Source organism: Calidris pugnax, unplaced genomic scaffold, assembly GCF_001431845.1.
Source record: "Calidris pugnax isolate Ruff unplaced genomic scaffold, ASM143184v1 scaffold29, whole genome shotgun sequence".
NCBI lineage: Eukaryota > Metazoa > Chordata > Aves > Charadriiformes > Scolopacidae > Calidris > Calidris pugnax.
The window spans coordinates 271,729-298,149 of record NW_015090768.1 but is presented as its reverse complement, the minus strand read 5'-3'; the positions used below and the strand labels follow the sequence as shown (position 1 = coordinate 298,149).

At 48.9% G+C, this 26,421-nt stretch overlaps 1 protein-coding gene across 1 annotated transcript; it reads right to left on the bottom strand.

Annotated features, from left to right (window-relative positions):
- Nucleotide 1: 1 nt before the first annotated feature.
- Nucleotides 2-26,231, bottom strand: ERICH3 (glutamate rich 3). Its single transcript, XM_014937177.1, has 16 exons — nt 26,139-26,231; nt 22,076-22,169; nt 20,835-20,960; nt 20,152-20,223; nt 18,238-18,366; nt 17,565-17,648; nt 16,922-17,074; nt 15,429-15,647; nt 14,603-14,783; nt 13,311-13,497; nt 12,638-12,933; nt 10,105-10,326; nt 6,960-7,448; nt 2,056-2,202; nt 102-673; nt 2-16 (listed from the first exon to the last, which is right to left on the bottom strand). Exons 3-16 carry the CDS (start codon nt 20,907-20,909, stop codon nt 2-4), a joined length of 2,841 nt encoding a protein of 946 aa, XP_014792663.1. The 5' UTR covers nt 20,910-20,960; nt 22,076-22,169; nt 26,139-26,231.
- Between the last annotated feature and the right edge of the window lie 190 nt (nt 26,232-26,421).

Sequence of the window (26,421 nt, the reverse complement as noted above, 5' to 3'; positions counted from 1 at the left end):
TCTACAGGCTCCTCTCCTGCAGGGCCAACAACCCCAGCAATCCCTTCCCCTGCTGTGCTGGCATCCTCTGCAGCCTCCTCTCCCTCAGACACAGCACCTGCCACCACGTCCTTCCCTGGAAAACCTCCCTCCTCCACGGTCCCCTCTGCCCCCTCCACCCCCTCCTTCACCGCCGGCCCTGGGGCTCCTGCAGCCTCCTCTGTCCCTGGGACCTCCTCCACAGCCTCCTCTGCCCCCGGGACCTCCCCGGCGACCTCCTGCCCCTGGGCCACCACTCCATCTTCCTCCTTGCCCAGTAGCATCACTGCTGGCTCCTCTGCCCCGGGGACCTGCTCTCCCAGTGCTGCCTCGCTCTCCGTCCCCTCCATCACTCCCTCCTGCTCCTCAGGTGACACTGCTGCCCTGGGCTCCTCTCCTGCCATGGTGCTCTCCTGAGGTGTGGATTCCTCCACCTGCAGCACAGCCACCGTGTCTTCCTCGGGCAGTGAGTCTCCTGCCCGTGCCACGTCTTCTCCTGCCTCTTCAGTGCGAGCATCGCCTCCCTCAGCAACAAAACCTTCCTTCTCAAGAGCTTCTCTCTCCCCTACCATCTGCCCTTCTTCTACCACTTGTTCTGCTGCCTTCTGTACGTCAAGTGGTCTTGTCCCTTCTGCCAAGAAAGCTCCATCTGGTGCTATTAAAAAATAATCAAAACATTAGTTTTATCGAGAATGGTGTTAGTGTTAAGGCTGTTCTACAGGTTTATTATTAAGGACCCATCTCCCTCCTTCCCTCGCCCGCCCTGCAGCGAGCTTGGGCGTGTGTCAGAGCCATGAGCTTGACAATAACAGCCAAAAATTCAGAAATAGGTGGTAAGTTGCTCATGTAAAATATGCACACACTGGGGAATAACACAGGGTCAGTTCCTGTCCCCTGGGAATTTAAGGGCAAAGCCCTCCCTGGATTCGGTGCTGCTGCACCAGCCTTTGGTACCAACATGGCGGGTTCTTGTTCTTGAGAAAATGAGAAGGTTTGTGCCACTGAAAGACACAAGGAACAATGTCTTGCCCAAGCCACCCTTTCTCACACTGGGCAAAGGCTGTCCTGCCCCCATCATCTCCCACTGTTTATCACTCATCTGAGAAAGAATTATTCAGAAAAAGGCAATTACTGACAGACCGGAGATGAGAAGGAACCTCCAGCCTCCTGTAACACCTTCTGGATGAAAGACAACAAACCTTACAAGACTATGTTCTGAGACTACCTAGAGGAAGAAGATCAAAAGGCTCCCAGCCGACCAGTGAAACGTAGAACACCTGGATTAATGTGCTAAAGACAGTGCACAACTAGCAACTTAAAAACAAGATATGTGACCTGTTCCTGGCAGCTGTTAGACTCTGAGGATGGAAGAAGCAAATGTAAGAGCAACAGTCTGAAATCAGTTTTAACCTATGATTTTCTTCTCTTTTCAGAGTCGTTGCTCCTTTGCAACAGAATGTTAACATTTAGAGTGACCACAGCTCGTTGCTGCAGCAGGATGGTGGCTGCAGTACCCCTGTACAACGTGCGAGGCTCTGTGCCAGGCAGACCAAGTCACCAGCAACGAGCTGCCGGGGCTGCGAGGACCAGAAACACTCCTGGAGGGAACCAAGACCAAGCTGAAATTCCCTCACTGCCAATTATGCCAAGTGCTAAGAGGGAGGCGAGTTTGGGAGACAAAGAGGGGACAGATGGAGACCAGCTCTGCAGCTCAACTCCATTCCTCGTCCCTCAGCTCCATCCTGGAAACAAAGGGAAACCCACGACATTTCTGCTTTCCACAGCTATTTTCTTGGCCTGGCAGCCAGTTCTTTCATGGCCTGGATTCTTTACCTAGGACCATTATAACTGCCAAAAAAGCATTAATTACGCATGACTACAGAAGCCAGCTAGTCATCACCTGATTTTATACAAATTAGGAAAGAAAAGAGCACGAGGAGGGTTTGATAGCCTAGATGAGAAAGGGCAAACAGTTCTATACAAAGACTTCATATGAAGAAGATTTAACCCATGTCCCTGATCAATGGCCAACCTCACCTTCACTGGCACCACGCTCTGTACTTGTTATGTTCTCCTCTCCCTCTTCTGCACGGGAATCACCAGGTTCAGGCTGAGAATTCACATAAAGATCACTTCCAGTTGCCATTGCTGTTTCCTCCTGGAATGCTTGGCAATCTTCAGAACCTATCACAAAGTTACAAAAGAGGCAGCAATGAAGAGAAAACATTAAAAAGCGAAAGGGGGAGAAGTCATCCAGCTACCTCAGCCCAGTTTAGAACTTTAAATGTTAGGGCAGACCCAATAGTAGCCATGTAAATCTTCACCAACAATAACTTTTTAAAGTAGATTAAAACCAAATGGAGACAACCATTAAAAATCCAAGGGAAAATTCATGCAGAGGCATCTATCAGAGCAGAGCAGCAGTCTTCCGTGTTTTCACAAAACAGTGAGGTTGCTGCTGTCAGCCAGTCTGAGGGGGGTCCAACACACAAGCAACAACATTGTTTTATAGACATTAAATTGCTATTGTTCTGTGAATATCTTTAAAAAAAAATAAATCTACATTAAGCTCCCAACTAGAGTTGTGATGATTCCTCAATTCCCCACGCTGACGTAAGTGACTGGAGACCTGTGTGGTTCTGTAAATAAGTGGGGAAGTATTTTCTCTCTGTAAACGCAGTGATTGAGATGCTTCACATTCAAGTCATATATTTGACATTATTGTTAAGGTTGTGCTGTCAGTTCCATTTTGCTTTATGACTCGCTGGATGATTACATGAAAGTCTTTCGCTCCAGCAATACTAAACAACTTCTTCACGAGCAGCGTTGCAGCTCCATACAGAGTCCAGCCCCATCAGCATCTCCCCTGAGAGCCCTTCCCTCCAGCAACCCAGGCTTCTCCCCTCAAGTTCCATCCATTGTCTACGCCTTTCCTTTTCTGGTGCAGATATGGGCTTGGTCGTTCACACAAAGAGCTTGCCAGTTCACCACCAGTATGGACTGACAGCAGAAAGTCCAGCCTCGCACTTGGTTTTTCTGTGAATGCCCTCTGCTGCCCATGTACTGCATCCAGGAGGAACCACCATCAGGGACACCTCTGAAACAGCTTCCATTTGGGCTATGTCAGTGTGAGACCCCTGGTAACTCCTGTTGCTGCCTGGATGGTGCCAGTGGTGACACGTTTCACACTGCTCCTCTGCAGCTTGGGACAATCCAGGCTTTGACCAAAAGGGAGTAATGCAGCCAATTGTTTGTACTCACTACTGATGTCGAGCAGAACTTCCAGATCGTAAGGGAGACAACCACAGGTTCCTCTATCCTATTGCTGTCCATGACACAGAGCAGACACTGTCACCTTCACCTGCACAGTGGAGGTGCTGCAGAGACGCTTGGTCCAAGTTTCAGTCTCTGAACCTCCACAGACAAGTTCTATGTCAAGGCTCAGTGAGAGCGTGGACACTTTTCAACACCTTCACCGATGACCTTCCCAGGTCATTCCCTGTCTATGCCGTTTTATTTAGACAAAGCATTTTGTCTGAGAGTAGAGGAGCAGAGTTTCAGCCAGCAAGAAAAAAGATCTGAATCCTGACTTGGATTCAAATACAAAAATAAAGAGACGGAAACCAATCGCCACAACTAACCACTCAACATGTTCCTGGCTGAATCTTGACTCACAGCCTAGATAAAGAGGTGCTACACAATGTGACATCTTGACTTTCAACCAACACCTCAAATCAGTTTCTCTGAAAATAAAAATAAGGAGCCATGAGTAAAAAGCTAATGCTCCCACACTCAGGAACTGGCTGACTTTGGGCCACTCTGCAATAGGGCATGGAATAACGGCACCCAAAATATTGGGCTTCATAAAGCCTGCAGAGGACAGAGGCAGTGACCCTGCTGTGACAGGAGCTGGGGGGACGGCAGCATCAGCAGGTTCAAACACAGACAAACTCACAGACTTCAGAGTCCACAGGACCCATGTCCAACGGGAGACAAAAGGACCGGGCAGGCATTTTTTTCTAAGAGCTATTATACAGCAGATAGAGTGGGAGAGCTATGAAATGAGTGAAATTCGAACACAAGAACAAGAGCATCTTCTCTTGCCACTGTGAGACGCAGGCTGCTGTGGAGATGTGCCCTGGGCTGACCCGTCGGGCACATCTGCAGTTACTACGAGCTCTGCCAGGAGAAAATCAGTTGCATAAAGACAAGCACAGTAAGAGTCACCCCTGCTCCCACCCGAATTGCCCACCTAACCCACAGAAATGCTGTCAAACCATTTGTACAGGTCTTCTGTGGATCACTGTCCCTCTGGGCACCCTGTACTCAGGTCGCATGTACTCGCCTGTGGCAGGATGCTCCCTCCAGCAATTTATTAAGAAAAATGACTATCAATTCTTATGAGACCGATTTTTTTTTATACATGTAGCTGTGTGTATGGGATGTAACCTGCCTGCTGCTTCAGCCAGTCGGGGCACCGATAGGCCCGGGAGTGGGAGGGGGGTTGGTTCCCCTCACTCACAGTGAGGAGAAGACTCGACACCGTGTTCCCTGCAACAGCCTTGGACTCTTCCCTTCCCAAATCCCTGCTCCTCTCTTGCCAGTGCACTCCCTCTGCTCTCCCACCTTTTTCCTCTGAGCCTGCTTTTTTCGATGCTGTTGATTCTGCCTTTCTACTCACCCTTGTCTATGTTATTTTTCTTCTTTTTTTTTTCACTTTTGTTTTTATTATTTCTTCTCCTTCCTCCTGTGATTCCTCCTACTTTTTGCTTTCCCCCATCCTTCCTACCCCATCAGCACCCTGCACCCACACAGCTCTGAGCAGAAATGCTAGGAACTTTCTAAAATGCCATTCCATCTGTCGTACAGAAGCCCCTGCTCAGCCTGAATGTCCTTTCGCCTCTGCCATGTGTCCTAAGGGGCAGTGGTGGCTTCACCCCCTGCTGCCACATTTCACCTGGATGAAGCACTAAGCTCTGCTCTGCAAGGAACCATGGAAGGGAGCAGGGAAGGTCCCAGCAGAGCATTTATAAGGTTCCTCCTGGGCCCCGGGTCTTGACAAAGTCTCTGCAAACAGGACAGAGGTGGTGTGAATCGTTCGGGCGCCTCAGCTCTGCAGAGAAGACAAAAAGTTCCTGCTGCAGGACATCCCTGGGCTGCCTCCCGCAGAGGCAGGGGCAGCACGTCCTTCCTTGTGCTGCTGAAATGCCCAGTGCTCTGCTGGCTGCGCTGTATCGCTCGGTCTGACGAGGGGCACGAGGTCCCACTCCCTGGCAGCCCCGTTCTCTGCAGCTTCCTGCCCGCCCAGCGGCTGACAAAAGGGAATTGACAGTCCATCAAAACACAGACCCAGGGGAGGACCACAAACACTGCTCACAGCACTTCTCCCTGGGGATCAATAGCACCTCCTTGTCACAGCGAGCACAGCAAGACCAGACAAGGCGCAGCAGGAGCCCATCCCAGGCAGCCCCATCTGACAGGTCCTCTCGCACCACCGGCTGTCATCTGCCCAGCCTCAGCGGCAACTGAGCAACCCCAGAGGAGCACTCTGCACCTTTGGCTTCCTCCAGCAGATACGATTTTCTCTGGTAAGTTAGTTCTGCACTGTTACTGGCAGCACTGGCCAGGAGAAATCCTGTCGCGAGCCGAGTGTGATGAGGAGTCACCGGGGCAGAACCAGAGCAGATCGTCCCAGCCTCATCCAAATGTGGGCTGGGTGGCTGGTAAGAATGACCAGCCCCAGTGAGAAGCTCATGTGAAAACACCAGGGAAGGCCAAGAACGGACTGAGAATCAACTGCAGTCACAGTAAAGGACCGAGATCCTTCAGCCCTCTGGGCATCTCCACAGGCTTTTAGCCCTCAGCCTTTTGGAGGGCTGGAGTAGCAGGAGCTGTAACATCTTTGAAGGCTTCAGCCTCTTTGAGCAAACATCTTTGAAGGCTTCAGCATCATTCGATGAATGATGTTACTGTCTTTGCTGTCTCCATTCTGAAGGCATAACAAAGCGACAGCAATGCACAAGACAAGTCAAAGTAACCCAGCAGCAACAGACCCCCAAAGCAGTCAGCACCAGCGTTCAAATTGATCCTTCCAGAGACTGCTATCTTAGATAGGTGCACTGCAGCGAACAGAAAGCCATAGAAACAGAAACTTCTATCAAAATAAAGGAAAACCACTCCACGTCCCACTGCAAATCCAGCATACAGAAGGGCAGCTGGGAAATTAATCTACCGTGGCTTGTGTCTCTCCTTTACACCAGCACCATGCAGACCACTGTTCTCTTACAGAGCCTGGTCTAACGCTGCCCCTGTCACCTGGATGACGTTGCAAAGCAAGGGCTTACATTTCTTCCCATTCCCCAGCTAGAATAATGCAAAGCCTTCCTCATGTGGCCACCTCTTTATTAATTGCCCTTTACCCATAAAGTTGAAACTGCAAGATGCCCATTTCATCAACAGTAAAAATGAGGTGTCACACAACTGACTGATTTGTACCTTGCCAAGGAAGCCACGACAGAGTGAAGCAACACAACCAGGGATCAACTGACAGTTGTGATCTTCATCTGCCACGCCACGATTCCCACAGTGATTTTTGGTGTTCTTTTTTAACCTAGTCTTTTGACATTACAGAGTCCCCCAGGGTCTCCCATAGTAATAAACCACGTTTGGATTTTATAATAATTGCATGATACATGAAACCAAACTACTGGAGTAAAAAAAAACAGCCAAAGCCTTTTCCTGGAAACACTGGAACGGGGACAATAAAGCAGGGTGAGACTGTGGGTGGTTGCTCAGCCCACAGCAGCACAGGGGGCTCCAGCAGCCCGAGAACAGCCCCTCAGCTGCACCCCCCGTGCTGCACCGCGGCCCAGGGCAACGGCAAAGGCAGCCACACTTGCAGGAACTGGTCACCCACAGCTCTACAGGGGGACTGTACTCACCACCTTCACCGTCACCCCGAGGAGACCCTTCATTGCTGTCTTCCCCTTGCATCACATCACTTTCCAAAGGCACTAGAAGACTTTCCTTCCCGTCATCCCTCCTGGCACTCGCATTCTTCTCCCTGTCTTCCCTGATGTCACCTTCTCCTGACCCAGCCTGTTTGAGTTCCTCAGGAACTTCAGGACTTTGCCGCTCTATTGCCATTATATTTTCATCAAAAATTCCAGTATCTTCCCTTACTGTTAGATCTTCTGCTTCTGCCTTTTCTGTTTCATCTATTCCTTCCTTTTCCAGTGTAAAAGTTTCCTGATTTTCCTCCATTCTGAGCAGCTCTGCAGATGCAGATGCATGTTCTACATCATCAGATGCCAGTCTGATGTTATGCTCCTCTTTGCCCTTAACGTCGTCTTCCATCGTTTCAGCATCGGAGTCACTGTCACTGCTGTACTGGGTGCTGATGGATGAGACAGAGTGTGCAGCCCTCCCGTCTAGAAATAGCAAACAGAATTCTGTTTCAGTATTTGTCACCAAAACACCTGCATTCACCGGCCCATCTGAGATCATTCTCTGAATTACACCATCTGAGGGTATTGTGCCAAAACCCCAGTAACTGCAATAGAACATTGCCCAGAGGTATCAAAGTGTTAAAATCAAAGCCATTTAAGATATTTTTTTCTGATAATGGAAATGAACCAGATTAGCCCCATCAATCACACAGAAGTACACCTCCAAAAGCATCTCTAAATGTGACTCAGACAGGGTTTAGAGTAGTTTCTTGAGCCCCATTTGACAAAGGATTTCAACCATAGCAACAGTGAATATGAAAAGGTCTCCAAAATCACGTGCAAACCATTCAAACTGAACTGGAGATGAAGTTCACTCTCTCCTCTGAAAAAACATACAGGGACCATCACACTAAATTCATAAATGGAAAATTTGAGGGAGGGGGGTGAAAAAAAGCAATAATTCTTCATCTAACATTTAGGCAAACAGAAGAGGTCGCTGCTACACAGCATTGCTGGTGTCCAGAGTTGACATGGGTTCAAGAAGACATTAGTCAAACACAAGGAAGAAAAATCCAATTAGGCCTAATAAGTAGCAGGGACCACCCCTGGCACCAGCTAATTCCAGGGGTGGGAGGACACACTGGGGAAGCAGCACAGCTTTCTTGCCCTTTTCTGATATTTTTCCTGGGCGTCCCCTGCCAGCCAAAGGCCAGAGGTAGAATTTGGACCTGAACAGCCACCGGAGCCAAATCTGTGCCACAATATTTCCTCCTGCAGCCATGGTCTTCCTGCAGCCTCTACACCTCTTCTTCCTCTGTGGAGCTGAGGAAGGCTCACTGCAATTTTTTATTGTATTTTAAATTACCCCTTTAATCCGCAATGTATTACAAAACCAGTGCTATTACATCCAAGTACGAAGATGAATAAGGGTGGTCATTAAGGTCTTAATGCAGAGGGAGCAGTGGAGGCCCCTCCAGGCACCCCTTCCTTCCCCCTGCACCCACAGCATCCCTTGTCACCACACGCTGCCGGCGCCTGAGGAGCAGCCGATAGGACAAGGGGAAACGGCCTCGAGTTGCATCAGGGGAGGTTTAGGTTGGATATCAGGAAACATTTCTTCACCAAAAGGGCTTTCCAGCATTGGAAGGGGCTGCCCAGGGAAGTGGTTGAGGCACCATCCCTGGAGGTGTTCAAAAGACGGGTTGACATGGTCCTCAGGAATATGGTTTAGTGATTTTTATTTCTTATTTATTTTGTTGTCAGAGTTAGGTTGATGGTTGGAGTAGATGATCTTTAAGGTCCCTTCCAACTTAGATGATTCTATGATTCTAGGATTCTATGATTAAAGTCACAATAAAGTGCGTAATGCCATGCACTGACAAGCAGAAAAGGATGCTTAAGTGTACTGATTGTTCATGAATCACAAGCTATTTCTGATTATCATGAGAAAACAAAAATTAAGATTCTTTTTGATCACTGCAATGATTTCATAATCAAGGATGTTCCAAACCTGATTTGAATTTCTGTTGGGTTTTATACTTTCTGTAAAATGACTGGATCTTTCTTGCAGCTGCAACCCTTTCACAAACAGCTGCATTACCTTTATTTAGTTCACCTAGAAATACAAATGTGACAGTAATGTTTCCAATTGACTTGAAAAGCAGTTTGCACAATAGGACTGTCAGATGTAGGGAAGATAAAGTAATTAATTCTAAAACAGCAGAAAATGGAGAAACCCTGGTACATAGGTCAGGTCAGGATCTATCAGAGCCACGGAGGAGAAATGTTAGGGACTCAAACACTGTGCCAGAGGGGAGAGGCAGCTCCCTCCTGCCTCACCCACCGCCCGTGGAGCGGGATCCCACCCTGACACAGGAGAGGTGGCCTGCAGGGTCTCTGTGGGGTGGTTTGTGACCACGCATGGCTGGGGCTGCGTGGAGACCAATAGATCCAACACTGGACATGAAAAGCACTGACACAAAGACTGAATGGCAGAAAACGCTACTTATTCTACAAAAAGCTATTCTAAAACAGTTTAATCTTTCAGCACACTTTTTTGTAGCTATGTTTCCATCAAGAACCACAGCCCACCTTCCTGCCCCTAACCCTCACTCGCTCTCAGCCAGACCCGGACACGGACCCTCGCTGGCTCCCACTGCGGTGGGGACAGGGGACCGCTGAGCCGACGGCGCGTCCTCCCGGCCAGGGCAGAGCTGGGGACACACCAGGGGACAGAGCTCAGCTGGGGACCAGCCGGGGCTGTTACAGACAGCACTTCTGAAACACAGTGTGGTACATTGGGTCTCCTGGCGATGTCCCAGATAAAAGCCCACACGCTCAGCAGGTGCCAGTGGCCACAGCCCCAGGGACCTCAGTGACCACTGGCACCCAGTGCTGACCTGCCCTGAGCCCCTACAGCTCATTTGCCAGCTGGCTCCATCTCCATTTCTGCGCAGAGCCCGCTGGGAGCTGGCACACGTGGGTGGAATTATCGACAGACAAAACAGCTATGTTTTCTCAACTTGGTAGGAACTGAGTGGGTTTTCCTGTGCAGCCTCAACATACGGACGGGAGACACACAAAAGGTAAAACATGCACCAGGTCAACCCCCCTAGCCCTCCTGACGAAACACACCCACCTCGTTTATCATCCTCGGAGTCGCTGTCGGAATATCCATCGCTTTGCTCCTTCTCACTGTCGGAGGCCTGCAGTGCGTTCGGGGATGAGGTTTTACTCTCTTTTTCATAGTCTAAATTATGAAGTTTATCATCTGAGGATGACTTTGACATTCCATTCATTTGGTCACCAGTCTGTCCCACTTCATTAACTTCTTCATCTGCCTCAAAATCTTCATCATACTCTAAATAAAAGAATCATACTGTGAGACAGGAAACAGAATTCACAACTAATAAAGTTCTTTTGAAGCAGAAAGAGGTTAACTTCATTAATCTCCTTTTGCCTTGGCATTTGCTCAATCTTTTTAAAGACACGAGAGAATCTAAGACCACAGACAGGAATCATAAGAGCACATTATTGTACAGAAGTCTCATGTTTTTCATAGATAGAGCAGCAAAAATGTAGTAAAGCTACTGAATGATGCATCAAGTATGATTGATATATTAAAAACAAAACAAAGAAAATCATTAGCCACTGAAAGGACTGGAAAAGTTAAGAGCTGGGCAAACTCAGAAATAAAATGCAAGGCAGTCTCTTGTTACAGGAGAAAAATACAACAGAGAAAGCTGGAGAAAGGTAATATATTGTAGCACAAGGTAAGAAAAGTATGGATTGACATGGCTAATTAGCAAAGAAGTGGCTTACAAAGTAAATGAATTAACACAATCCAGCCAAGGGGCGCTGCGGAGGAAGAGTATGTTACGGCACGGCTCAGCGCGCTCCTCCAGCTCCTGGGGGAAACCCTGGGACAAGCAAAGCTTACGGCAGAGTGACCATTTCTACAGCAACAAGGTCTGGATCCCGTCCCAGGCCACCAGCCTGACAAGTGTAACACCTGACAGACAACCGCCCGGGTCTACAGGCAGAGCTGCCTTCGTGTGTGTCACCAGCCTCCCCACCAGCCAGGGCAGCGCCGGGTGACACCCCGGGCACCAGCCCTCGGCCATCTCCATCCCAAACCCAGCCGTCCCACCGCTGCCACCCTCGCTGCGCAGGGAGCCAGCAGAGCAAAGAGTGACAGAGCTGTCACCACTGACACACCAGCTGTCCCTCATGGCCACAACTCCTCACCTCTCAATTTTTATTGCTCATCCCTTTTTCTTCCCATCAGGGCTTCTGAAGCACTGAAGTGACAGAGCGCCAAGGACAGAAATGAGGAGCTTCTGATGCAGAACCAATTAGGCAAATAAACAATTACCCAGACAATGAGAATTAAGGGAATAAGGAGATTTAGTTTCTGTATTAAAAATCAATTGAGATTCCAACTGAGCTGTCGAAGTGAGGCCTCCTTCAGTAACTGTCAGAAAGGTGCCCAGCTCCTGGCAGGCAGAAGGCTTGATGGATCACAAACACTCACCCACAGGGACTAACAGGGAAGCTGAGCACTAGCACTGCAGAATTAGGAAATTAAAATAGGAATGGGAAGTAGGAATTAAAATTTCTCTCTAAATTTGGCTTACCCTGCGAGAGGTGTTACAGGAGGAGTGAGTGAAGGCAGGGGCTGGGCTCTCTGTCCCATCCCATCCCATCCACTGGCTCTGGGGAAACAGCACCTTCTGAGCATGCAGTTGGAGCTGCCACACGCCAGTTTTACACCACAAATATTATCTTTGCCTGCCACAAGAAACACCTCTGTGGCAAACTCCCAGCAAGGGCAGCCTCTCTCCCCTCTCTTCTTAAATCTCTGTCGACAGGGACAAGATGGGACTCAGGAGGGACAAGGTGGGCCAGGTACAGCTGGCAGCAGGAGTGTTCAGTGAAGGGAGAGGACGATGGCCCCAGCAGAGCTGGAGCAGAGAAGGCAGGAAAGGTGGAGCAGAGCTGGAGAAGAGGGAACAAGTCTTGAACAAGAGAGGAAGCTGGAGGTTTGGGCAGGCACCAGGTAAGCAGTGCCCAGGGTACCATGCTGGAAAGAACCTTAGGTCAACAAAGCATCGCACTCCTGCTGGCCACAGACAGGAGAAAACACCAAAATAGTTCATCTGCCACTGAATCTTGCTGAGATTTTGCCACTGTGTGCTCCTCCCATCTTCCATCTCCTTTTCCACCCCCTGCCCCTAAGGCCACCATCTCCTCTCCATTCCCATGTGCCCATGTCCTGTCTCCCCTATGAGCTCACCTCAGACCCACTCTCTCCCTACACACACCCAGTCTCATTTCTTCCTTCTGCTCTACTTGTCCTCCCCTGCTGCCATTCTCCTTCTCCACTGTTGTCCCTTCACTGTCCCCTACTTTTCCTCCTGCTTTCCCACCTCAGGCTCCCGTTTCAGCCTCTCAGACCTTCCTTACTCACTTGCTTGGCTCTTGCAAAACCCTCTCACCCTGGTGCTTGGCTGAAAGGAGACCCACTGGGTTTGTTGCCCCGACACAGCCATGGCCACATTTCTCACACATGAGGATGCTCCAGGTGAAGTTGGAAGCCCACAATCCCACACCTTCTCCAGAATCATCCTCTGCCATTTTCGATCCCCCGCGTGTGTTTTGCAATACTGTACCGGTTTTACTGGTGTCTTTCTGACTATCTTCACTCTCACGATCAGACAGTTCTTCCTTTTCTTCTTTTCTGTACTCCTGTTTGTTCTCCATTTTATCCTCAACAGTTTCCACACTGGCTTCATGACCTGGTATGATGACTAACAACGAAGCTTTGCTTGGTTTCTGCTCAACACTGCTTTCATTTGGCTCACTGTGCTCTCCATCTCTCCAGGAACCCACAGGATTTTCCTCATGGTCCTCCATCTTTCTCTTGGGAGGGGATGGCTTTTTGTCCAGACCCATTGCAATAATGCACCTATAAAAAAACAAGGAGAACTGGAAAGTATTGCATTTTTCTTTCTGTGAGCAACAGAAGGGCAGGAGACACAGTGAGCTATTCAGCTCATCAGCAGCAGTAAAAGCAGGTTCCCATCTGCCTCTGCATTGCCACTTGGACAACAAGGTGACTGACAATGACTCACTTGGAGAAGCCCCCTAAAGCCCACGGGTTCTCCACAAATACAGATGCAGTTCCTCCTCAAAGGAGAGTAACAGTCTGCACTTAAAGGTGACAACTGAAGGTTCTACAGAGCTGTGCAGTGCCAGCAGGATTTATAAAGAGGAAACAAGTGATAAACCCTCTAAAGTCTGGGCTGCTAAGTCCTTGTGAGCAAAGTGTATTCGTCTCCATACCTGTAGCAAGGAGATGCTCCCTCCACATTGAGGAACCCGAAGTACCCGTGTCTGCCGCCCAGCCTGGAGCGCTTCTGGTGTTTGTACTCACAGCAGCAGCTCAGCCTGTCCACTTGCATCCCGTTGAGGAAAAAGGTGAGGCTGAATGGGAAGCCGTGGTGTCTCTTTGAGATGAACTGAAAGGTCTCTGCAGTGACAGAGAGGAAAGGGTTCAGAGACAAAGGTTATGTGTTGCTGTCAGCCCATTGCAATTCTATCTCTGCATCACCACAACACACCCAGCCCTGGAGATGGGGTTCTTTGGTTCTCAGATGTATTAATTAGTTGGTAAAACTCCTCCTCCTCCCCACTCAACAGCCCTGTCTCTTTCAGACCCAGGAGATCCAAGCTGGACACCCCTGTGCCCACTAACAGACCATAGCACAGGGTCAGTGTGGGTGCTCGCCGCAGAGACTGGAGCCCCCACCTCCAAAAACTAACTCTGCCACTTGCCCTACAGGAGGCACATTATGGAGAGGAGGTTCCCTCTCAGGTGTGAATGGGGCTCGGGACAACGGGAGCACACCCAAGGGACACCCAAGGGACAGGGCTGTGACATACACCCCAAGCAGACCCACGGGCACACTGCAGCACACCCACAGCCTCCGGGGACTGGCCAGGGTCTCTGCAGCACCTCCCCACAGGCAAACACAAACAGGGTGGGTTCTGTGAGCTGGACTGAGGGGTGTGATCTGTGGAATCGCTCTTCCTCATAAGTGAAAATCTCCCAGCCATTTCTTCTTCCCAGGTTCCCAGAACACAATTCACCTATTACTGGTGTGACGGAACCGCGTCCATCAAAAAGAGGTGGGAACTGGGCTCCCACTACGTACCTTTCCTTCTGGATAACAAGCAACAGGGACTGATGGTCTTAAAGATCCCTTCCAACCTAGACATTTCTATGATTCTACGATGTGCTATGGTAAGTCAGGCACACATAGCCCTACTTAAGGACAGTTTATTAGCGCAATGACTATTAACCACACATCTCAACACAAAACTAATCTAAGCTAGAGTATTTTGTTCAATCAGTTCTCTAAATTCTTCTCCTATAATTTGCAAAAGTAACTGTAACCTCAGTTTCCATCACAAAACAGTAGATCCAGATTCAGTGTGGAGGCAAATCCCTGGATGCATAGATCTTGACTGAGCTCAGCTGAAATCATTTCCATATCACATCAACGTTTTAGCGAAAAAAAAAAAAAAAAGATGTTGCCAGAATCAATATGAACTCTTTGACTCTTCATCCTTACCTCCTTCCAACAGCTTGCCTTTGTAGACACAAAGGTTTTCTCCTCCGCAATGCTGCTGATAGACTTTGATTTCATCTCTGTAAGCAGCGCCATCGTGAGATAAATGCACACTTTTTCCTAGAAAGACCATGGTAACAAACACATTGCTGCGTGGTGAGGGCTTCGGGAATCCTCCAGAACTCTGCAGCAGGAAATACACAGAAACCACACTCAGCTTCCAGCTCCAGCAAAGGGTGAGCACAAAGATCATGTATGTGCCACAGACACTTGAGGCCTCCAGTGTTTTAAGACAGCCCTTGAGCTTCTTAAATTGGAAAGTGTTTTGTAACGCACAGAAGGGCAGGAAAGTATTTTGGACTGAAAAACCATTGCACTGAATTGCCCAAAATTGCAGGGACCAGGTTTAATGACCCATATTGTCCCTCCCAGTCCTGGGTTCCTACAATTTCCTTTACAGGAATCAAAACTGGCAGGAGCTATAGTGTAACAGATGACATTTCCATACACTCAATGTCATACACCCCTCTGGAGTTCTGGCGCTAGATACGGTCAGAGACAGGATCAGATTAACTAAGATGGAAGGCTTTTAGTAAGAGTTGCTGCGTTTTTTCTGTCTGAGCACTTTTTTTCCCCCCAGCTGATGAAAACCATCAAGTGTTTTAGTATATAGAGAGATGGTTGGCAGTGACATAGTTTAGTAATTATATATTTTCTTTCTTTCAAAAATTCAGTGAATCTTTGCGCAAACTAGGAATGCAGATCTTCCAGCACTAAGCAAATACGTCAATGAGGAATACAGACAAACTGAGCAGCAGACAGAGCTTACCTTTGTCAGAAGCTGCTCCAGGCCATTTGGTGCCGTGGTGGGACGGAACCTCCTGCCCCTGGGCACCCTGTTTCTCACTGCGTTGACGTCCCGGTCTCCTCTCTGCAGGGGGGGTGGTGGCACCGGCACCATGTGGCTGCTAATGGCAGGGAGCTGGTTCCGGGCTGTGCCGGGCACATACTCCACTGGGGTCATGAGCCTCAACCCGCTCCTCTCCTCCTGCAAAAGCGTTGTAGCCAGGTGACACAGGTTATGCACAAAGAGCTGCCAAGCACATTGAGCTAAGGGGGGTTTGACTGCTCTTCACGTGACACACGGACTTCTGGAACAGTTCCTTAACTTGGGGCTTGCAGGTTTGTTCATGGAAACATTTCTGTGCTGAACTCCTTTCTTTTAATTTGCAAAGCAACAGGCAGAATGCTTGAAAATGCCACCCTGGTAGCTCTCCACAGCACTGTAAAGCATGCACGACCGGTGACCCTGCAGCTCTGGTGACACTGGTCACCCCATGGCACCGCTGCTGTGCTCAGCCGGGGAGCACAGCCCAAAGCAGCCACCATCCCACAGCTGTAACGTCATTTGGCAGCAATTATGCAAGATGTGGTTCAAAATGCTTCTTTCCCCCTTGTAGGGGAGGTTCAGACCTCCTTCAGGATGAAACACAAACAGAGAACCAGGGCCCTGAAAAGCAAGACATCTCTAGGGAGTAAATTCTGCCAACGTTGCATGCTCTGGATCCGATCCAGCTGCTTTGTCAATAACGAGCATTAAAGAAACCATTTAAATCACCTGCAATTTGCACAGACATAGATAGTGCTGGCAAATTCTTGGAGAAAGGATGGTGGCCACCATGATACAGAGCAGAAGGAGGCAGCTACGCATACAGTGCCTGCCAGTGGCAGGTCACCGTCCCATTTCAAACTCCTCCAGTCCCAGGGGACTCCTAACACAACACCAACTACACAACATTCTTCTGGAACAGGAGACAATCCAAATCTCACCTGAAAGCAACTGCGTATATATCAAGATCATGTTTGGCTTCTCCAAAAAGCTCTCATTCTCTGAACCCACTACTGTGACTTAGGAGGAGAAGTAAAGAAAAGGAGTTAGGTTTTCTGTTACTTTGCAGCTGTAGGTAAAAATGAAAACTTCTAAGACCATGTCAAAATATTCCTGAGTAATTGGTATCAACCGAGTGGCTGCCGCCCTCTCCACCTAACAGAAAATCTATTTAGCAGCAGAAAACCTTGCATGCAGAGAGATTTCATAATATGAGAGAGAAGCCACCACATTTTCCTGGCTGTGATCAACAGCTGGGCATTAGAGCAGTACGAAAATGTCTTGAAAATTCAGGGGAGTCTGAAAAGAAGAGTTTAAATAAAAGCTGATAACATTTGGTAGGCATGTTGCCTCTGCAGCATACAGTTCTGGGAATTACACTACTAAAGCAGTCTCTAAAATTATATGATTTCCAGGATGAAATATGGCCTCACCTCACTGGCAAACTGCTGGCTATTCCCAAGCGCGTGGCACTTGTGTTTGGAGCTGGAAGCCTTTGGTACAGACCCCGCGGCAGCACAGCGAAGGGGCTGGAGGCGAGGCGGGCGCTGCATGTGTCCTGGGGCTGTATTGGGTCGCCAGGAAGTCTGGAAGAGGGAAAAGCAAACAGCTACGAAATCTGTGTATGGTTTCCACACCATAAAGGGAAAAAAAATTAAAAATAGCACTTATCAAGATATTTGGAAGTGATGAGTGATTCTCAGGTGCCTTCAGGAAATGAAATTTTCTAGTCTGCCCCTGGAGAGCCAGACCATTTGGGCATGTCTGTCTCATTAAGCATCCAAAAACTGGAGCATCCAGAATAACTCTTGGGCATAAATCTAGGTTTTGCTACTCTCTTCACAGTGCAGCCCTGAAGCAAACATAATGAACTCGTAGGAACTCTGGCAGCGTGGGGCGTTTTGAGGGCCTCAGCACATGGACACCGAGAGAACACACGACATAAGCATGCCTGCTTTCCTTCAATACTCAGCATTTTTCTGGCTTCCTTTAATCTCATCTTTTCCCTGTATATCATTCAGAATACCAAATTAAAATGTTAAAACCTAAAAATGCTATTTAACTGAGTTATCTCACCATCTTAGAAAAGGCTGGCTCCTTGGCCTGGTGCTGCTGAGAAGGATGTCCACCAGTATAACCAACTGCAGGTGCAGGTGCCCTCTGCATGGGATGGAGAGGAAAAGGTCAGTCAGGACCCAAAGTTTCTCTTCCATCTGCACCAGTTATCACTATTGAAATGCAGAACCAGGTAAAAGTAGACCTTTGACCTTAGACTGTAGTACCATTACATTTCAAGAGTATATTAACATTCCTCCTCTGCCTGTTACTAGAGAATAAGAGGTTTCTGAGCCAGAGCTCCAAAGCATGGTCTTCTGGACTGAGCCTGAGCCAACTCTGTTTTCTAAGAGTGCAGGAATTGCTTGCAGGATTTTACCAGCCCCAGGACTCATTGCCTCACTGTACTGAGGCTGGCCCAGCCCTGGGTGGTAACACAGCTAAAAGGGAAAGATTGAAGCAGATTCATCACAAGCAAAGCTATTTTTTCCAAGTTCTGATGTGCCACTCCCGCAACATCGGTTTCTCGAGGTTTCTCTTCCGTTACACAATCCTGCAAACAGGAAATCAGCCTCAAGTGACCAAGGACAAGGCCCGAGTCTGGAGAGACCCAGCAGGGATGTCACAGGTACACATGCACACTTCCAGCTGTGCGTACTCACATTATAGCTCATGGGATCTTGGTGAAACTCACCGCTTGGGAGTGACCAGCTGGTTCTCCAGCCACTAAAGGATGGAGCCCATAGCGATTCCTTGGCCCAAGGGGTGGAAATGGGGCATGCATATAGCTAGCACCTTCCACTGATCTTCTGGATTGTTGCACCTAAAAGAACAGACATTTACATCTCTGAGGTACTAAATACAATTAACAGCAATGTTTGAGCTTGCCTTCCGTCTGTCATTGGACAGTGATGATGATCAAACTGCCCAGACCCGATGGAACACCTGGTTAAGGAAGGAAAGGAAATCAAGGGAGAATGAGAGAGGGACAAGGGAAAAGACTTGTTCCCATCTCTGACTCATCTCCCTGCAGCCCTCTCCAGCTGCAGATCCCCCAGATTCAACCCATCTGCCTGTTCCTGCCTATCTCCTGATTCTTGGTTTGGTTGAAGGTCTCTTTCTTTTTTAAATGAGAGCATCTGGCACTTCCTTGCTCTGGCTGCTGCCCCTCCCTACCTTTTCTTCTCAAAAGCTCCACACCGGGCTGACCACCCTTCTGGACACAGCCAGCTATGCTTCTCATCCTCCCTTGCCCATCCTCTGTCTTTCTCCTTCCCTTCCACATTAGCTACTCAGCCGAAGCCACTGAAGGTCTGAGGTGAGAATGAAGTTTCACTGCTGATTGCAGGCCGGGTGCTGTGTGCCCGTGTGGCACCGCAGCAAAGACAGAGATCACGTATCTGCAGGCGTCTCCCTTACACTTCTCACCGAAGGAAGCAGATTTGGTTTATGTTCCAAAATTATCCAAGTCCAGAGTCCCTTGATGGGGCGCCATAGTCACTGTTTCCACTGTGGAGACTTTCTACCAGGTCAGTAAATAATGCCTTTGCAATAGCAATCAGTGTTTTTCATTAAAATCTCCTCCTTTCTTTACCTGAAGAATTGCTCATAAATGATTATTTAGAATTAAAAAGATTTGACATTGCTTTTCAGCTGCTTTAAGAAGCAGCTAGCTACTCAATGCCTTCTCGGTGTATGCAGGCTCCTAACAAAGAAATAAGATATTGAGTATATTTCAGCCAAAATGAGAACAACTTTTCCCAAATGAGTCCAAGTGACTTCATGGGGAGAAGAACCATGACCTCGGTGGGGTTTCCATGACTGTAAGAACTAGAGAATTGAGCTCTACCTACATGACACCACAGTGATGACCCCTGAAACCTCTTTTCATTAGGTACATGTTGGTGCTGCTGAATGCCATGTGCAGAGGCAAAGAGCTGAAAGCATGAGCTCAGTGCTCAGCAGCAATCAAAAGCAGAGTCTAGAATTACTGGGGGAACTGCAACATGTATCTTAAATTATTCATCCAGTTCTGGTTCTTCATTTCAAAACAGAAACAGTAGAACTAGAAAAGGTTAAGAAAAGGCAACTGTACTGAGAAGACTGGAATGGCTCATGTACGAAAGATTCAACAGACTGAGGATCTTCAACTTAGAAAACTGAGCAGGAATGTGTAAAAGGCATGTAAACCCACAAACGTCTTGAAAGAGGGGAACAGTTATTAACTTTTTTCATAAGGAGAACAATGGAGCATCAAAGAGAGTTAGCAGACAGCAGATACATTCATTATTGTACAGAAATGCAAGGAAGCACCATTTCATACAGCTCAGAATTAAATTCCACAACCAAGAACGCTGCAGAACCAAAACAATCAGTAGGTTCAAAAGGGATCATGTGCATGAATGGAAGTTCCCGAACTGCTGAGCAGAGGAGGGAGGTGTAACCTGGGGCAGGATCATCCTCTACTTGCCTGTTTCTTGCACTTTTTCCATGAGCATCAGAGACAGGACACTTGGCTCAGTGATTTTCTGACCTGACTCATGGCTGTCGTTTAACACAGGGCAAAACTGCCCCGTCCCATCAGTTCCCAGTACCACTTGAGCCCTACCTTGATTTTCTGCACCCTCTCCTTCTTCATGGAATTTTCAAGTTTCCTTCTCATTTCCTGCTGATGGTGACGCTGTCAATGTAAGAGAAAGAGAAACCTCGTTAATGGACATTCTGAGATGTCAATGAGCCTAAGAACACTTGCTTCTGTTCTGCTCATCACTTGCCTGCTCCCTGGTCCTCACCGAGCCCTGTGATGAAACTGCTGCTGGTGCACTCCATTTGCGTTCCTCCCGTGTGTTTTAACACTGGCAGGGGAACCACTGAGCATTTGTAAGGTTGTAGAGACCAACACCATTCTTGATACGTAGCAGGAATGTGCCCAAATTTTGTACTCCAATAAGATACATAACCATGTTCAAACTATTATGCTTTGATTAGAATTTTTTTCAGAAAACTACCCTGTGAATATCCTCCTGTGATCTGCTGAGTGCCAAGGAGCAGTGAGTGAGCAGGACAGTGTCTGCTCTGATGCTTTAACACTGTGGTTTAACCGCGAGAGGCCGGGGGAGGCTTCATGGGGGGGACGTCAGCCACAACGACTGTCCTTCTGCCCAGCAGGAGCGTGCCCTCAGGGGAGCAGGAGGGCACAGCTGCAGGGCCCAGCCTGGTGGGAGTGAACAGGCACTGGCTGGCAGCAGGGAAGTCCCTGGAAAGGCTTACACACCGCTGGGAGACACGTACCTCCATGTCAAGGACCTTATGAAATATGGCCCGAGCCAGGCACTCCTGTACATATCTCTGCTGATCTCTCTTCATGGCATTCAGCCGGTATTCCTTCTCAGACAATATTCTCCCACTCCTTGAGATCTGCCATAAAGAAGTACAATATAACTAAAAGGAGAAGACAGAATGAGGTATGTTTTGAAGCGGAGCACAATTTCCCAGAAGGGCTGCTTTCCCTCCCCGGTGAGCTGCCCCCTCTGCTCCCCTCTCCCTGCTGGAACTCACCTTCCCCCCACACAAGGGGACCTCCTTCGGCCCCCGGCCCCCCCAGCCAAAGGAAGGCAGCGGGAGGGGGCTCAGCCTTGCTCCTCATGGGCCATTGCCCAGGTCAGCAGAGGGGAATTAAACACTTGCCTTCCTACTGTGTGAGGGCTGCACCTGCCTGTGCTCAACAGAGTCACACCAGGAGTGCATAAATACTCTTAAAAATAGTCAGCACATTCATCTTTACCAAATTCTTCAGTTTTCCATTAAGCACTTCTGAAAAATAACACTGAAGCTGTTTAAACAGCGAGTAGAGTCAACAACGCTTAGGTTTCACAGTTTAAAAAACCTAAGAGAATCAATGTGATTCTGTGCATTTGCCAACTGAAAGGTTTTGCAGAGGCAAACCCAAACGAGCAAAAAGAGACAGGAGTAAAAGAGCAGAAAGAGTAAAAACATAAAAAGCATTCTGAATTTACCAAAACCTCTCCATGAAATGCCTGGCTGTGAAACACAAGCAGATGGACAGACACCCTCACGGCACCGCAGCGACACGGGGCCACGTGCAATAACTCCCTGAGTGGGTCGTGGGGGGAGGCAGGGGCGATGCTGAGGCTCACACACACTCACACACACCACCCCCTGCCCCCGGCTCACACAGACCAGCACTGAGACCCTCCCCTTACAGAGGGCGCAGGGGAAGCCCAAGGCTGATACTCCATGGAGTACGGGCTCCAGACCGCCTGCCAGCACATGGCTCCTGCTGGAACCCCCTCCACAGCAGCCCTCAGACAAACCCACCCCCAGCGTCATCCCGGGGCTTCCGTCTGGCACCGCCGGATTTCACACCTTTTTCTGGCTGCTCAAATTCTTGTCAACAACAACACACACCTCTGACAAACGACAGAGCCACCGGTGTTTCTACTTGTGCAATATCAAAAGAAACAAAAAAATTCTTTTCTTTTTTCTCAGAAAAGGAAACTTTTCGGTCTCACCAGTCCTGATCTCCGAAGATGCCGTCGTATCTTGGCATTGCTGAAATATCCAGCCAGGTGTTTGTCTGTCAGGCTATTGTAGGTTGCGAGAAACCTGAAATAAAATCAATACAGATGCATGTAATCCCCCCGACAGCCAAACTATGCAGCTCCAGGTATAAAGACCTACCAATAGCTTGCTGCACAAAAGGCTGTCGGCTCAATCATGCCCAGCATTTTGTCAGATAAATGCCCATTAGATTATGTAAAAGCAACATCTTGTTGCCTGGGGAAGACTCGTATCAGAAACAAAAGGCTTCTCCATAAGATACAGAGCTCCACACCCAAGGGTGTACCCCGATGGGGGCTCGGGGTCCCACACAGCCCAGCCCCAGACGGCTCCTCCAGCACCTCCTGCAACAGCCACCCCAGACAGGTCTCCTCTGGTGACAGACCTGGCACTGAGGGAGCTCCTGGCAGCCTTTGCAAAGACCCATAAGAATAACTTGGGTGGGGAGGGACCCCCAGAGGACATTCTTTAGGCACATCACCTGTCCAACTTCACTCACACAGAGGAGTTTTCCTGTGGTGCTCGTTGCCAGCTCTCCACCACTATTGTCTGGTACCTAACACAAAAACTGCTTTCTCCAGTCCCCTTACGTTAGCTGAAACCGCTCGCACCAAATATTAAAATGCAAGAACCTCACAAGACTTTTCCAGTTCCCGAGTCTATGTACTAGAGATTGTCTTTAATGCATACATTGAACAATCCAAAGAGAACAAAATGCACCTCTCTTCTATTTATTGGTGAAAAACTGTAAGACCAACAAATGAGGAGAACCAGACCACGCAAGCAAGGTCTTCCCCTTCTCCATCCATCTCTGGAGAGCCAACAGAGCTACATCATCACAGCTACCAATGACCAGATCTTCCAAAAATTGTACCTAAGATATGAGAGTTGAATACAAAAACCATTCACCATGAGCAGATAGATTTTTAAATAGATCTTAGCCAACCTTATCTTACTTCAGCCTCTGGAAAACAGGACGAATAACAAAGTTAGTGACAGTAGGCTTAAGTTTTAATACTCTAAATCCATTCACATTTGTAAAATGCATACACTCAGACACACATTGCATGTGTCCAGCCTGACCTTAGGGATCTCTAGGCTGGATATATTTTCATTACACGACAAGAGATTGATCTCTATTGTTTCCTTTGGCTTTAAATTTAAACACCACAGTACCTCTATCACATATCCTCCAATGGGACAGCTCGAGATAAATGTCTATTGTGAGGCTCGGGTACCACACACAGAAGTAAACTCAAGAAAAAAAGAGCAAATGAAAAAAGAAAAGGAATCTAAAAAACCAAAGAGATCATGGATTTACAGGAATTTTATCTGAGGTTTCACAATAATCTAACTGGTAGCCTACCAACAATAAATTAAACTTTAAACAAACAATTTAGCTTACCCTGTTATGCATGTTGATTAAACACTGCTACTATAGCAACTGTTCTACATCACTTTTTAAATCCACTGTTTGCACATGCATTTGAAACCAGCAGATTACATCAGTTGTGCTAAGTATTGACTTATGGTATCACCTGGCAATTGCGCACGGAGACCGAGGAGAAACTCAATCCAATTCCTTTTCATTTACTTCCTTCCATCTCATATTTCACTATAACTAGTTAAAATGATCACCTGGCAATTGCGCACGGAGACCGAGGAGAAACTCAATCCAATTCCTTTTCATTTACTTCCTTCCATCTCATATTTCACGGCCCATATAACTAGTTAAAATGCAACTCCCGTCAGAGCACAGTGATGTAGCAACTCCACTTTCAAAGAAGTCTCTGTACATGTATTTTCTCATTTAAATTATGAGCAGACTAGTCCTCAGAAATGCTGAATTAAATTCAAAGTTCAAAAGGGCATTTGGAGGAAATAAGGAAATGTTTTGGGCCTGAACCAAAACCCATTGAGCCATTGGAAAGAACCCAACCAGGTCCACCGTGTTTGGAGCCCACACTGTGTATCACTATGAGTTTTAACACCTCTCTTACTCATTGGAAAGGATATCAGGACAAAGGCACAGTAGGCAGCCTACATTAGTTTTGTAAAGCAAATCCTCACAGTTAATAATTTACCATGCAATTAAATCAGTGACTGCTCACCAAAGAAATAATCTAGGAGCACACCAAAGCTTTGGTTATTGATTGCTGGTGTCATAGGGACCAACAGCGCCCGTGCTGTGTGTCACAGCGGGACCTCATTGCCCTCCAGGCACACACACCGTCCTGCCCTGATGGAGACCGTTCCTCACCCCGATGAGCTGATGGATCTTCTGCCGGGGACATAAATAAGAAGGGCTGGTCCAGCCTTCAGGCAGAACAAGTCTCACCACACCAGCCCATTCAGCATCCCAGCAGGGAGGGGCACCTTCCTGCTGCTCCCTTTGGGACCAAAGACTCCTCGTGGGAGACCTGCCAGGCACCCGGCCGCTGCTGGCCGTGCCTTCCCAGAGGAAAATCCTCAGGCATCATGAGGTATATCCCACTTCCAGACAAAACAGTGTCAAGGGCTCCAGAGAGGTGAGCAGAGGATCAGAAAGCGGTTTTCTGCAGAACTGGAATTGGGCATTAAGGCCTGAAGGTCAGGACTTTGTGAATCCTGCCTGTCCTACGAATCCAAAGATGGTACAGCTCCATCATGGAGAATGGAATTTTGCCATCTGCTCACCAGTACGGGCATTCAGAAGGTAACTGCTGCCTTTATCATGCTATTCAGCACAACTGCCTATTGTTATTGGTGCCTCCAAGCTTAAGACAAGGAAATCTGGCCAGTGACTCTGCTGCGCTTGGGTTCCTCTCTCTCTGAGAAAGAGGAACACCTATTCAGAAGTCGAAAAGCCAGGAAAACAATTCCCAGTCTCCACAAAAGGAGGTTCTTGCTCTGTCTGGAGACAGAGCTGTAACACTGGTGAACCTGCTCTTCCAGCTGCAGCCCTGGGGAGCTCCAGCGGGGAGCTGCCGTGCAGGCCCTGGATGTGCTGCCACCAGACCACACCATCTCCAGTCATCACCCCAAGGCACCACACTGCTGTCAGACATCATCCCAAGACATCACTCTGCCTGCTGCCTTCATTCATTCCCTGCTGCACCCAGGAGAACCAGGCTGGAACACCACTACTGAACCAAAACTCACTGAAGTCAGCAGATGACTTGAAGTTTAGATGGGGCTTTGGAGTCTAACAATGATTAATTGGCTTATTCCAAGCCCAGAAAACCCACATGTACAGTTTTACTGAGGTGATAGTCATGGACAGGAGAGGCCATGGTCTCTCCAAATCATATCAATCTCTGCTTAAATATTTGCTGGACCCTTCAGCCCTGTCCATTGGACCTCAGTGAGACCACTGGGCACCTTCCCCATGGGCACACAGGTCACAGAGCTTCTTATTTCAAAAGCTTCATGCTGCTTTCTTTACTCCTCATCTGACCTGAATTATTTAACGGCCAAACCACTGAGGATCCTTTGCCCTCAGTGAGAATGATTTTATCTTATGAATACTTTGCCCCAGGGGATGGTCCAAGCTCAGAGGCATCCAAAGATCTAGTGAGCAGACAGAAAGGAGCTCGCTCTGCCTGTACCCAGAGGTAGCCTCGGTGCCCTGGAAGGCAGAGTGCTCGCCCAGCGCTGTGCCTGGAGGTGGGACAGGACCCTCGGGGAGTTCAGCACGGACAGGTGGAAATCCTGCTCCAACCCTGAACACAACTAGACATGGAAACGGGAGCCCAAAGACCCCTGTTCTGCTATGGACCGGTTGCAGGGCCATAAGCAAGTTGCATCATGTCTTATTCAGAGCATCCCCCCAAAACAGGATGTCAGATTTTGTCGCGGAGCCGGGGACCCGCAGAGCTGCCCGGGATGCTCAGTTCCCGCCCTCCCGGGGGAGCCGGGGGTCTCTGAACCCCCCAACCTGCAGACCCGAAGCCGCACAACCGCCGAGGGACCTGCCCGCAGCCGGGGGCCCGTTCCCTGCGCCTCCCCCGCCCGCTGCCGGCACACGGAGATTACCGGGGGCGCCCCGGGGGACACGGGTCACAGGCTCGGCCACCTCCGCCGCCCGGTCCCACCCGGCACCGCTCACCGCACGCACCCCGCGGGCACGGAGCCGCCCCCGAGCGGGGCCGTTCGGGCCGTTGCTCCCTCGGGACCGAGCGGGCAAACGGCGGCAGCGGCGCGGGCCCGGCTCCCGGCCGCGACAGGGACAGGGACACGTCCGGGGCCCGACGGCGGCACCGCGCCCCCCGCGCCCCTCCCGCCGGGATCGATGCGGGCGGCGGGGGGCAGGACCCGC